General features: G+C 48.5%; 4 protein-coding genes across 4 annotated transcripts; 1 reads left to right on the forward strand and 3 right to left on the reverse strand.

The window, feature by feature from the left end:
* Nucleotides 1–752: 752 nt before the first annotated feature.
* EMG1 (18S rRNA pseudouridine methyltransferase) lies at nt 753–1,561 on the reverse strand (the record flags this gene model as incomplete). The annotated part of the gene is made up of 2 exons (XM_044814506.1): nt 753–1,229; nt 1,292–1,561. The coding sequence occupies 2 exons, from the start codon at nt 1,559–1,561 to the stop codon at nt 753–755; spliced, it is 747 nt and encodes a 248-aa protein (XP_044668656.1).
* Nucleotides 1,562–4,103: 2,542 nt separating this feature from the next.
* KY384_006010 (uncharacterized protein) lies at nt 4,104–6,077 on the forward strand (the record flags this gene model as incomplete). The annotated part of the gene is made up of 2 exons (XM_044814507.1): nt 4,104–4,286; nt 4,395–6,077. 2 exons carry the CDS (start codon nt 4,104–4,106, stop codon nt 6,075–6,077), a joined length of 1,866 nt encoding a protein of 621 aa, XP_044668657.1.
* A 98-nt stretch (nt 6,078–6,175) lies between these two features.
* On the reverse strand, nt 6,176–7,776 carry KY384_006011 (uncharacterized protein; the record flags this gene model as incomplete). Its single annotated transcript, XM_044814508.1, has 6 exons — nt 6,176–6,292; nt 6,359–7,094; nt 7,178–7,407; nt 7,514–7,572; nt 7,633–7,651; nt 7,702–7,776. The coding sequence occupies 6 exons, from the start codon at nt 7,774–7,776 to the stop codon at nt 6,176–6,178; spliced, it is 1,236 nt and encodes a 411-aa protein (XP_044668658.1).
* Nucleotides 7,777–8,203: 427 nt separating this feature from the next.
* On the reverse strand, nt 8,204–11,302 carry KY384_006012 (uncharacterized protein; the record flags this gene model as incomplete). Its single annotated transcript, XM_044814509.1, is given in 5 exon segments — nt 8,204–9,162; nt 10,043–10,161; nt 10,217–10,509; nt 10,561–11,175; nt 11,192–11,302. 5 exon segments carry the CDS (start codon nt 11,300–11,302, stop codon nt 8,204–8,206), a joined length of 2,097 nt encoding a protein of 698 aa, XP_044668659.1.
* Between the last annotated feature and the right edge of the window lie 364 nt (nt 11,303–11,666).

Raw genomic sequence — 11,666 nt, forward strand, 5'->3', positions numbered from 1 at the left:
CGCTCAATAGTCTTTCACGTGGGACATAATTCGCTCGATTTGCAAGATAGCTTGGTACCTGAAGACGATTGGGATCACAACCTAGGCCCAGAGTTTGCCTTTGTCCATTCAAATAGCGCAGGACCGGCCACGTAGGTCATCTGCAGCTAGTGCATGCAGAGGAACCCTAGGCTATTCGGGCTACAGTCAGCCTCACTACCAGTCACTACCTGAATCTGGACTGTAGGAGACCGACATTCACGTCAAAGCAAGGGCTGACACGCCGTCACCTCTATTTGGCTGTAGCAAATGATTTGGGGGATGCTATATTCCACGCAGCACAGCTATGGGCCGTACTATGCCGGCTTTGATTGCCTTGTAAATTTTATCCAAGGGATGCGACATATCATTCGTTGGTAATTTGTATCCAAATCTCAACTTTGGACTAAGACGCCCTGCCCTGAACTATTCAAACGGACTCACCTTGCTGCTGTGCAGATACGAATATCGAATGTGAAGCGAGTTGATTGCTTCATGAGTACCTCGTAGCACGTTGAGCGTATGTTGAAGCTCGATCTAGGGCCAAAGCTGGGTGAGACTCAATTCTCCCCGTGAATCATTAGTGATTCAGAACCGACTTTAATCACGTTGTCATGAAGGCTGCCCTTTCAGCGACGGAGAGAGTACGCCAGGCTTGGGAACAGCCATACCGCAAGCTGCAGAATAAATGCGAGGCAAAATTACCTGCACAAATCATCGATCCAGCTCATGGACTAAATGATGTCCCACACGTCTTCGACGGCATTGCAGAACCTGCTGCAGGCGACGCTGGCACTCAGACTGTAGTTGCTGATGCTGATCGTGTCATCCTTGAACTCGTCACCAAAGTCGTCCTTGCCCTTGGCCATTGCCCCAACAAAGACACAAACGCTTTCGCTCGGGCTGAGGCTTGCGACATAGTCTTTGGTGCGGACTACTTCGGAATCGAAGCTCAAAGTCACTTTCCTGCAATTTGGCGGCAGATGATCGGTAATTGGGTTCTTTATGACTTTGAGTAGCTTTTCTTGAGAGTTCAGCGATCGTATCGAAAGCTTGTGAAGTAATTGGACCATAAGCCCAGCGAACCGCTTGAAAGTACGAGGTATGCGAACAGTGGGATTGACCTCTATCAGAACACCTTTTGCGGTATGGATGTAAATCTGGAGTTTGCCCGCCTTGTTCACAGGCGAATCAAGCAGCGTGAGCAGGCACTGTGCGCTGGTTCAGCTTCACAATTCCTTGCGGCTAGGATGGGATCAGAGGAGAATCAAACCTGATGGGTGATGTCTGGCCTAGCTTCGCTGATGTCCCGATTCATCTTTCGCATGATCCCGATATGTTCATCACTATTGAGGAGCGAGAATTTCTCGTCCCTGGCGTTTCCCGATCTTCCCCCATGAGATGCTTTGTAGGTCTCGAGGCTTGCATTGGAAAGGACGACGATGAGTCTTGGAGTGTCCTTGTCCGTAGAAGGAATCGGATGGTGCTGCTCTGCGACGAGCCTTGGGAGCTCTGGGGGTGGACAAGATTGAGTCCCTGCCATCTTTAGTCGTTGCAACGAAAGGGAGGGTTCTCAAAGCGTACTCGGTCTTTTCCTGGCGGGGCCTTCGGGAGCCATTCTTTTTGCGGAGGTTCAGATTCGACACTGTTAGAATGAAGCCTTACACTCAAGCACTACTGGCGGGGTATCAGTAGTTAAGGACACTCTGCAAGACGCAGGATGTTCCCATTATACCCCTGGGGCTTTTCTATTCGTTTCCAATCCATGCAGCCCTAGAGAATGTGGGCGGAAGGAAGTGGGATGTCAAGGATGTGAAGTGACTCGGTCGATCCGGGATCCGGCTCGGGATGAGGAATACGCAGGGATCTGCTCGTCAGTATCAGTCCTCCATGGGAATGGTTTCCCGACTCTGTCGCTTGTGCCCTTCAGTCGGTGAACCAAGAACATTGATCAGGCCGAAAGCATGATCCTTCGATATTATCGGGTAATAGCCTAGATTTAGTCTAAGGGCATTGCACGAGATCTTTGTTCGGTCATACTTTGAGGCTGCAATCGGGTAACAGATCTCAGCAGCTGCTGCTGCCGTACTCGGGATTAGACCTCACTGCAGGTTCTGGTGGCAGGTCAAGGCAAGGTGAGCTTGCTTTGCCATTGAACCAGCAGGAGTAAGAATGAACCCTTCTGGTTCCAAACGAGGAGCGGCTTCATAGCTGATGTAAGTTTTCTTACCACGTCGAAGATCTATTCAGTGGGCGGTACTCCAAAGCAGTAACCCCAAGATGTCGGACCGCAGATTTCGATTCTTGAATTCTCCAGACGGTCTTTGCTTTCAATGAATACGAGAAGATCAAATTATCGGAGGAGAATGAAGGGACTGGCGCAAACCCCTGATTTGTTTTCTAAATTCTACTGAGGTACTTGATCTCTTGCCCGCTCAGTGCCGTGACAGCATCCTTCTAAGCAATTCACGATGGAGACAGACGTATAGCTTTGCAGAGTATGCCTTCTGTGGATTCTCAATTGATCAATAATTTTCAGACACTCGCAAAAGGCGGCCGCGTAACTGCGAAAACCAACGTTGCAGTGTAAGACTTCCACATGTGTCTGTTTACTTTGAAATGAGTTGGTTCAGGAAGCAGTTCGACACGCAAAGCTTCTATGTTGAATTGCGGTATCCGTGAACGAAAACATCACCTGTGTCTCCCAAGCGTTCCCACACTCAATGCCCATGCATCTTTATACCAACAATGACGATTAGGAGAGTCCTAGTTACCTATCGCATACGTGCTGCGCCCTGATCTTGTCTTCAAAAGCGCAGCAGACCGTGGATCAAATTAAGACATTATAGTATTTAAAGGGACGGGTGGACAAGTGCAACGAAGTATAGCAGGCAAGGCGAAATACCAACTGTCTCTCCGCTTAAGCGCCTCGCGATTAGCAACACCACTTCTTCGCAGACAAGGGAACTTTACTATGAAGTCGAATGCAAGACCACAGAGCATAAGTCAACCATCGAACCAAAGGTTTTCTACGTTGAGTTTTCAATTATCGGATCGCAGATTGTTCAACATGCATTTCTCACTGCTTCTCTCAGTATTAGCAGCCTCGATATTGGCATCTGCTCAAGCGAGCAATGCTACGGACGACAGTCTCGGTGAAATACATCCACTCTTCAGATGCTGGCCCGTCAATAGATCCAGCAGCCCGAGCATGTACGACTGCCTTTCCGCCATAAACGATATCGAACCAGATCCGGAGATCAAAGACTTCGGCTCAGTTGAGTTTTCCAACAGCCAAATTCAGAGTGGCCGATGTGCCATACAACTAAGCTTAACGCAGTCAGGGCCAATCAAGACCTCTTGGTCGTACATTCAGATGGCTGCCTCAAACCTCGTATTTGTTTGTAGCGATTTTAAGAATTCTGACGGGCGAACCCTTGGACAGGTCAAAGCCGGGCCATCAGCAGGTTTGATGATCAAGATAGTGAAAATGGAGAAGCCACGTGGAATTGAGCAGACTGGAAGTCTCGTCTATGGCGCATCAAATGACACCACTCTTACTTATTGAATGTGCCAAATCAGAACGAAAAATATCAATGGTCGGAGAGGGTCTGGAGAACGAAAAGCATTTGATGTACATAGAACATGAGATACAAGTCATCGACCTGCATCTCGAGCATTTGCATAGCGACGAAGCCACGTCTGACCAAGCGAGTATGCTACTTTCGCAGGCAGGCGACACCATTCTTGCGGAAATGCATCGCTTGGTCCCAACATCAGCCATCTGAAAAAGATTGAGCAAGGTCCTCTGACTTCGAGAGATCGATGTTGACGGGTGGATCATGTCACGAGTCGCATAGCCTGTAAAATGATACTTACTTCTGGTATCTAAAGTGCCCCTTTTTTCCGTAATCCCTTGGGCATTTAGGTTACCCGGCTTTCACTTGCAGAAATCTTAGTCATCTCATGTGCACCAGAAAAAGATTCAATCCTTTAATTCTAGCCGATCGTCTCAAAGACATCCTGAGTCCGTTCGAGTGGTGCTGTGATTAGTGACGACGTTGTCAAACATCGAGAGGGCAAGGATGGCTTCAATATTGCTTGCTCCATATCCTCCGCTTAGCGTCAGGGAGCATGTTCCACCACAGGAATGGTCTGCTTTCGTTGATTCGTGGCTTATCTTGACACGAAGGCTTCTATCGCTGAGCTACAAAGATTTCACCAATTTTGTGCAAGAAGAGTCTATCTTTCAATTCTTGATATCCTACGTGAGAAACTCTTCTTTAGGAGGCCGTGCAGCACCTCCGAGTGCAGGCATTGTTAGCCTAAAAAGACAATGCTTCTCAATAATTCACAGAATATTTGCAAGTCTGAAGCCACCACCTGAGCAGCTACTTGATTTCTCATTCCTCGCTCGTCTATCCCTCCTTTACTGCAGAAGTCATGTAATGAATAGATTGCTTGAAGACGTCTGGAAAAAGCAAGAACTGGCCAGTAGGAAGAACATCTTTCAGTCTAGGGCCTTAATCACTTCGCTACTTGAAACTGGAAAAGAGTCTCCGCAGTTGGCCGAATTGCTTGAAAACACTTTGGCGCTGGTCAAATCTGTTCGACCATTTGGTGAATATTTATTGATCGGATCAGACCTTGTTGACGCTTTATCTCAAGCGTATGAGACTTTCACATCAGCTGCCTTCCGAAAGAAGCTGGTGGTCTTAATGTACTGCTTGTTGGCAGATCTTATGACTCTGGAGGAATCTAAATCTTCTGTTCTTTTCGATCATCTTTACAACATACAAGCAACCACCCTCATGAAGGATGTAGTTGGTGATACCCCTTTCCAGGTGTACTTCAAACGCTATGTAAACGAAAGGGGTGCTGAGACCCTCCGAGCTCGACCGTTGCTTGACGTGTTTGCATCATACATACCAGCCGTTGGGCACAAGCCTCGCAGACTGAATAGAAGTAAAATAGACAAGGGTAAAGATAGAGTGCTATCCGCAGACACTGATCGTCCCGGCAGCCTAGTACATGCCCACAAGTTGAGCATAATCTCTCAAATACAAGATCTGTTTCCCGAGCTTGGTTCTGGCTTCATTGTGAAGCTGCTCGACGAATACAACAATGACGTTGAGCAAGTTACGGCTCACCTTCTTGATGATAGACTTCCTTCCTACCTTCAAAGCGCAGATAAGCAAGAGGTGTTTGCCGACAGTTTATCTCTTCCCACGGACCTCGAAGAAGCACCCCTGTCAAATCATGTTTCTACTTCTACGCCACCGTCTCTCCCATCTCGGCGGAACATACACGAAGATGATGACTTTGACCGGCTTACCATTGACGCCTCCCAGTTACACCTCGGTCGAAGGAATGCCGATCTTACGGCAGATAAATTGCTTGATATTCGGAAGCCAGCTAGCCATAAAGCTGCCATCCTCTCGGCTCTGGCCACGTTTGATTCGGACGATGACGAACGAGACGACACTTATGATGTAGCTGACGTTGGAGGCACTATAGATACGACATTTACGGATTCTGATGCGGACATTAGACAGGAGACAAATCAAGCAGTCCTTTTCAAGGCTTACAAGACGCATCCAACGGCCTTCAAGAGGGACCAGGAGACTAGGCGAAGCAAGACGCGGCTAGCGATGAAGACTGAGACCGGTATGACGGACGAAGCTATCGAAGGCTGGGCTATCATGATGAGCAGAGATCCTAAGCAATTGCAACGTTTGGAGAGGATGCACGAGACAAATGAAGGCTTCAAGCAGCCCGAATTAAGTAGCACTTCCTGGAAGGCTCAATTTAACGATGAAGAGATTGAGGATAGCGATTTTGCGGAGGGAATCAGAGGAAACACACCAGTCAGAGCTGATGGCCATGACAGCAGTCGTGGAGTGGGACCGAAGGACGCGAACATGACGGAAGCCACAAGAGGCCCCGTCAGCAAGATGGCCACGCAGCAGAAGAATGTCAACAAGGGTTCAAGGGCTAATCACAACCGAAGGAACCAAAGAGCCAAGAAGCATGCTCGAGGGGGAGGACTTGCTGGCTGAGACCGAAGTGAAGACTCTAAGTCTCAAACAATTAATCTTACAGCCATATATTCCAAGGATTCAGATATCTACAACTTCGCCTCTGATCCAAAGCATCATCACTTGCTCGCAACTGCACAAGCGCCCCTATCTGTCTTCTTCGCTGGCCCTAGCGGTGAAATGTCGACATCAAAGATATCCATTGGCAGCCCTAAGGTCATGCACGCATTTGGGATCTGTTCAAGCGTCAGCTACAACTTTCGCAGGCCAGATAACATGACGTTGTTCTGTCGGCGTCTTACATCAACCAGCCCTCCAACATGGCCCTGAATCGGCGCGCAGCTCAACATCAGATATACCTGATAATCGCTGTACCCGAATCGCTTCAAATACTCCATACATCTTAGTGTCGCCTGTCTGTATGCCACTGTAGCATCCAAATAATGCTGCTTCCCATTCTCATCCACGCTGAATCCCTCAAATGTAATATACCTACCTGGCCCAAAATTTGGCTCGACTGGACCAGGAATGAAGATTGGACTCTTCATTTCTAGATCCCGCATCCCATTCTTCATAAGCGTGAGCTTGACAGTAATCACTCCAGCCATCTCAATCGCCCCGCAGAAACTTATCTCACCGTCCCCTTGACTAAAATGCAGATCTCCCACACTGAATTTAGCCCCTGGCACGTGGACAGGAAGGTACGTCTTTGAGCCGCGAGACAAGTTCTTAATGTCGCAATTCCCACCGTGTTCTGGTCTGCCAGGAATCGTGCGTGCCCCTTCCTGGCCAACCTTATCTTTCAGCTCACCTGTGGCGGAGCCAGCGTGGACATTCTGTGGTTGTGGAGGTTGTGCAACGATGCGCTTTAATTCGGTGGTATTGATCAAATTCGCCTCGCGGTCGTTCCAAGTCTTGAGTATCTCAGGGGAAGGGGCACAGCCGAGGATGCCCGGGTGAATTAGCCCCGGAAAGCGCACGCCGGGAATGTGTCGAGATTGACAGTATATCCCTTCGAAGTCCCATATGGCCTTCGCACTGTTCTCAGGGGAAAGGATGGAATCAGTGACCGAGCGGAAAGGAGAGAGAGTAACCTAGAAGTAGAAAGAGCAGGGGCATACGCGTTCGGGTAGAGCTCATCTAAAAACCCTCCGCCGTTGTCCTTATCAAAGACGCCAGTAAAGCCCCAGGGTTGATCTTGGAAGGGCTGCACGTCTTGAATCTCGACTATCAAAACGTCGCCTGGCTCTGCGCCTTCAATCTCGAACGGGCCGGTGAGGTAATGCACTTTGGTCAGATCAACGTTCTTCACGTCGTCCGCGCTATCATCATTCTTGATCTGGCCTCCTGTCTAATGAGATCTTCGTGTCAGAGCTGCTCCTCTAGCCGGGTGGTAACGACGTGCCAAGCAGCACATTTGGGGCGTCCGAGGCGACATGCTCAAAGGTTTCACTTACCCAATCGACGCATTCGATCTTGACGACTTCACCACTTTGTATCTTGGCCGCGAAAGGAACTGCCTAAGACGTTAGCAGTATATTCAGGGGTAGAGGGATAAAGTGCGCCTCAAGCGTGCCGTCAGGGTGCCATCTGTTCTGAGCAGGCATCAGCATTGAGCTTCTCCATGCTCTGATTGAGGACCCACGTGTAGGCCTGCTTGCTGATCTGCTGGCTTCTTCAGGTCTACTTTGATAGCAGTCCGAATCTCAGAGAGACCCATGATGATTTTGGAAGGAGAATCCTGGTTTTCCTTTCAAGGGTTGATAGTTTGTGTAATGGTCAGGTTGAGCAAAAGCAAAATTGAGCAGGAGCAGTTAACAAGGTAGAGAAGCACGAAGAAGAATGCGACAGGACTCAGTAAATACAAGCAGCTGCAGCAGCAAGTGGTAATGCGGGGCAGCGGAAGGCTACTGAAGACCCCGCGGACCAAGAGACCTTTGCTCTGGTGGATGATGTAGACATGCTTGTTCGGGCAACTGAACGCTGATAAGATATTCACATCAATTGGCCAATCACTGGCCTCTTGGAGCGCTCGCTCTAAGTATTCAAATTCGTATACTCGCACGATTGAGTACCGGATGGGCTTTCCAATCCCTCTTTTGAAAAACCCTAGCCTCATCTCGTCAGTCTTTTGGGCACAGTCTTACTCAGGAGAATTTCTTCGCGCCTGCTCCGGCGGTATCAATGGGATCCTGCTTTTTCTCGGAAGTATCGACGTTGCTGGCATCCAGATTGCCCAAGGGTAGTCGTAAAAACTCTTGTTTGTTTTCCCATGTCACTTGGCTTTCAGCGAACTTCTCTGCATATGCTGGCGGAGGCGGAGGATCTGTAATCTTGGTGATGAGGTATGCCGTGGATGCCTCAGCGATGCCATAAATGAGCACGCCTAGAAGAGGAATCTTCAAGAAGATGTAGAAGCCAACGCCAAAACCAAAAAGGACGCCCTCGCGATCACGGAACCAGCGCTTCTTTTGTTCTCCAGAAAAGCGAATTCGAGAGAAATAGGGTTCCAGCTGTTGAGCTATCAGCATCCTGCTTTCTCCCTTGTGGGTCCTACATACCAACTCGCGCATCAAACTCCGCGACGAAAAGAAACTCGTCAAAAATTTGACGAGGTATCTTCTTGGTAAGAAAATGCCACTGCCAAAAATGACCGTCGCAGGTATTGGCCCGACCACGTTATTGAAAGTGTAGAAGCTAGCAGCAGGGAGGACGAACCGTCCTACCACAGGCAGATAGGAGAGCGCATAGATTGTCAATGAGATCGCGGCTCTTCTTCCAAAGCGTACCAAGAATGCAGTCACTGCGTCCCAAGGTTTCTTATGCTTGCTTGTGTCGCCGTGCGCCTGGTACATCTGCAGTTCGGTGTAATAAGTAGCTCGTAGAGTTGAGGGATCGTCGGACTTGTGCTTTTGATAGTACGTCTTGTCCACCCATTTCAAAGAGTCCATGAACCTTGCCGGAAGTGTCAGCTGAAAAGAAGTAACCATGGCAGCCGTGACATGTACATGTGATCCAAAGTCGGCGTAATGTAGCGCATAAGGCTCATCAAGAACATGGGGGCTTGGAGCACCGAGTTGGCAATAAAGTCCATACCACCCACGAGCTTATCATCCCAAGTAACAGAATCGAAGTCGAAGACGAAGGAGGAAGACCATAATGTTGTTTTGACGGCAAGGATCTATGATACGGCGCTTTAGTCGCTGCCTTCTCGCTAGATTTCAGATCCTTCACCAAGCACATACGGGAACAGCAATTAGTATTCTAATGGCTATCCCAGCCGCAACTGCCATGGCGGCATGGCGATAGACCTCAGCTTTAAAAAGCTCAGGGTTCTGAAGAGCACGAACTGCTGTTGGTTGTTTCAGCAGAGCTTGCTGAGGAGGGATCTTGCGAAGGCGAACCGCCTACTACAGTCAATTGTGCCCCGCGCAAGATTGCGTTGGGATCGAAATTTGCCATCGGGGCAAATTGGAGGCTTGGAAAGATCAACGCTTGCAGTTGTGTAGGAAATATCATGCCTGGTAGGCTCGCGGCCCAAGTCTCGTTCGCCGGGCACGGATGGTGGAGCACTCGATCGTCTTCTCAGAGTAAAGAGCTTAGGACGGCCATCTACGTTTCTACTTGTCTGAAAGAGCAAAAGGCAATACGCAATGTTAATAAGTATCAAATACTCATACTACCTACGCTATCCATTCTCGGTATTCATTTATCACCGCAAGTCTCACAAATCTATGTTCTGCTTGAAGCATACAGAGCACAATGCGCTAGTAAATCATGCTCAACAAACACCATTCAATCTCGCTCAGGCCGAAGCGCTGCAAGCCTTGATGAGCCGTTTCCTTTGAAGGTAGCCCGCTAACAAACATTTGCTTGGTAGTTCTTGCTCGCATTGATATGCTAGGTTTATAAGCCAGCTCTGTACAAGATTCATTCTGCGATTTTGTAATACATTCCTTATGAGATTGGCGACGTAAGAAGCTTACTGAGTTGGGATGCCATGAAATTGTGCATAGGATAGGTAGGATGTAAGTCATTCAGCCAGAAGTACTCGTTGACTGGGATTCCGCAGGTAGGGTCGAAAGCCGTCATGCTGGTAGTGCCGCTAGAAGCATTGAGTACAAGAACGTCGTAACTTTGGGTACAGGGCAAAGACTTACTGTTGATATGCCGGACAATATTTAGTAGTGTTATGGTAGCCAGCCGTTTCTGGAAATCGGGAGGGATTGTCGAGCACAAGCGAGAAAAGGTAATTTGTGTCGAATTGAAAGGCAGTGGCATCGGGGTGGCGACGGACGAAATTTATCACGAGCTGATTCAAACGGAAGAGAAACCTTCCGATCCAATTTGCTTGCGATTCTATCAGGAAGGCGCCTGCCACTGATGCCATAGGCGTCCTATCCACCGGCGGGATATTGAGAATGACGAAATTTCGAGCCCCATCCTGGTACAGCTAAAGCATTGTCTATAAAAGGCTCGACTCCGGTGGTCACAGTGAACATACCTGATTTAGTATGTTTTCATAAGATTTGATTTGGGCGTATTGTAAGGAGTCATTGTTTGGTCTCGAGTACGTATAAATGGCGTCATTGATTCCAAAGAACAGAGTGAAGAGCGCATTGTTCGATGCCCAGGGAAATAGAGGGGCTCCAACATACTTGGCTTGGAATTCCGACTTGACCTGATCAACCAAGCTTGGTATAGCACCAAATGGCGATTGAACGATAGTATTATCGATCAGTGCGCCACCGAACCCGAAATTGTAGGTTTGCACAACACTTTGATTGTAAGTGGTGGTCAAAAAGTCAATATAATTCGGTCCATCGGACGAAGTTTTCCCTGGATAGGTCGGATTGCCCAATGGGTTTGTCAGACTGGGTTGAGTCCCGGTCGTATCAAAGCCCGTGCTTGTATATGAATCGCCACTGTCAGTGTTAACTCTAGCGCGGTGAAATGAGAAGCGAATCACACAAAGCAAAGACGTATTGGATGTTTGGCCACCCCCTCCAAAAGCTACTCTCGGATGGCGCACGAGCTTCAAGTTGGTTTCGGTGAGTCCGCGTAAGAAGAGTTCGTGTACCTGCAAGAAGCGGAGTGCTGTGCGCCCAACTCGATGGATCTTTGCTAATGTTCACAGGGAACGCAGGAGCGATGTAAACACCGGGTTGGACTTGCTCATTTGATAAGGTTGGCACCGCGTCGTAGAAGAAGATGACGAGCAAGGAAAAAATGAGGGTGAAGTTCATGGTGTGATGGTGTTTTCTGAACGAATATCAATAAGGTGCTATTGCAAAAACTGCACGCAGAGACAGCTGCTGAAAACTTTGTTAAAGCGAACGAAAGGATACAAGGCATACCTGGATGGAATCTGCAGTTCAGGTGTAGCGGTTTAGGAAAGTGCGATGGACAAGGAAAAGGCTGCTCAGCGTTCTCTCAAATCCCATGCTACTCAACACTTCAGGTCTTCGACACTCTGCTACCACATTATCGTAACGGGCATTTACGAAAACGGATCTCAGGCGAATTGAAGAGCAAGCCGCCCGTAGACGTCTTTTCACGACCTCATAGAGCTATTGAGGTATCGTGCTGCATTATCAGTAGAGGGATTTG

This window comes from Bacidia gigantensis, assembly GCF_019456465.1.
Source record: "Bacidia gigantensis strain McMullin 20006 chromosome Unknown contig_246, whole genome shotgun sequence".
NCBI lineage: Eukaryota > Fungi > Ascomycota > Lecanoromycetes > Lecanorales > Ramalinaceae > Bacidia > Bacidia gigantensis.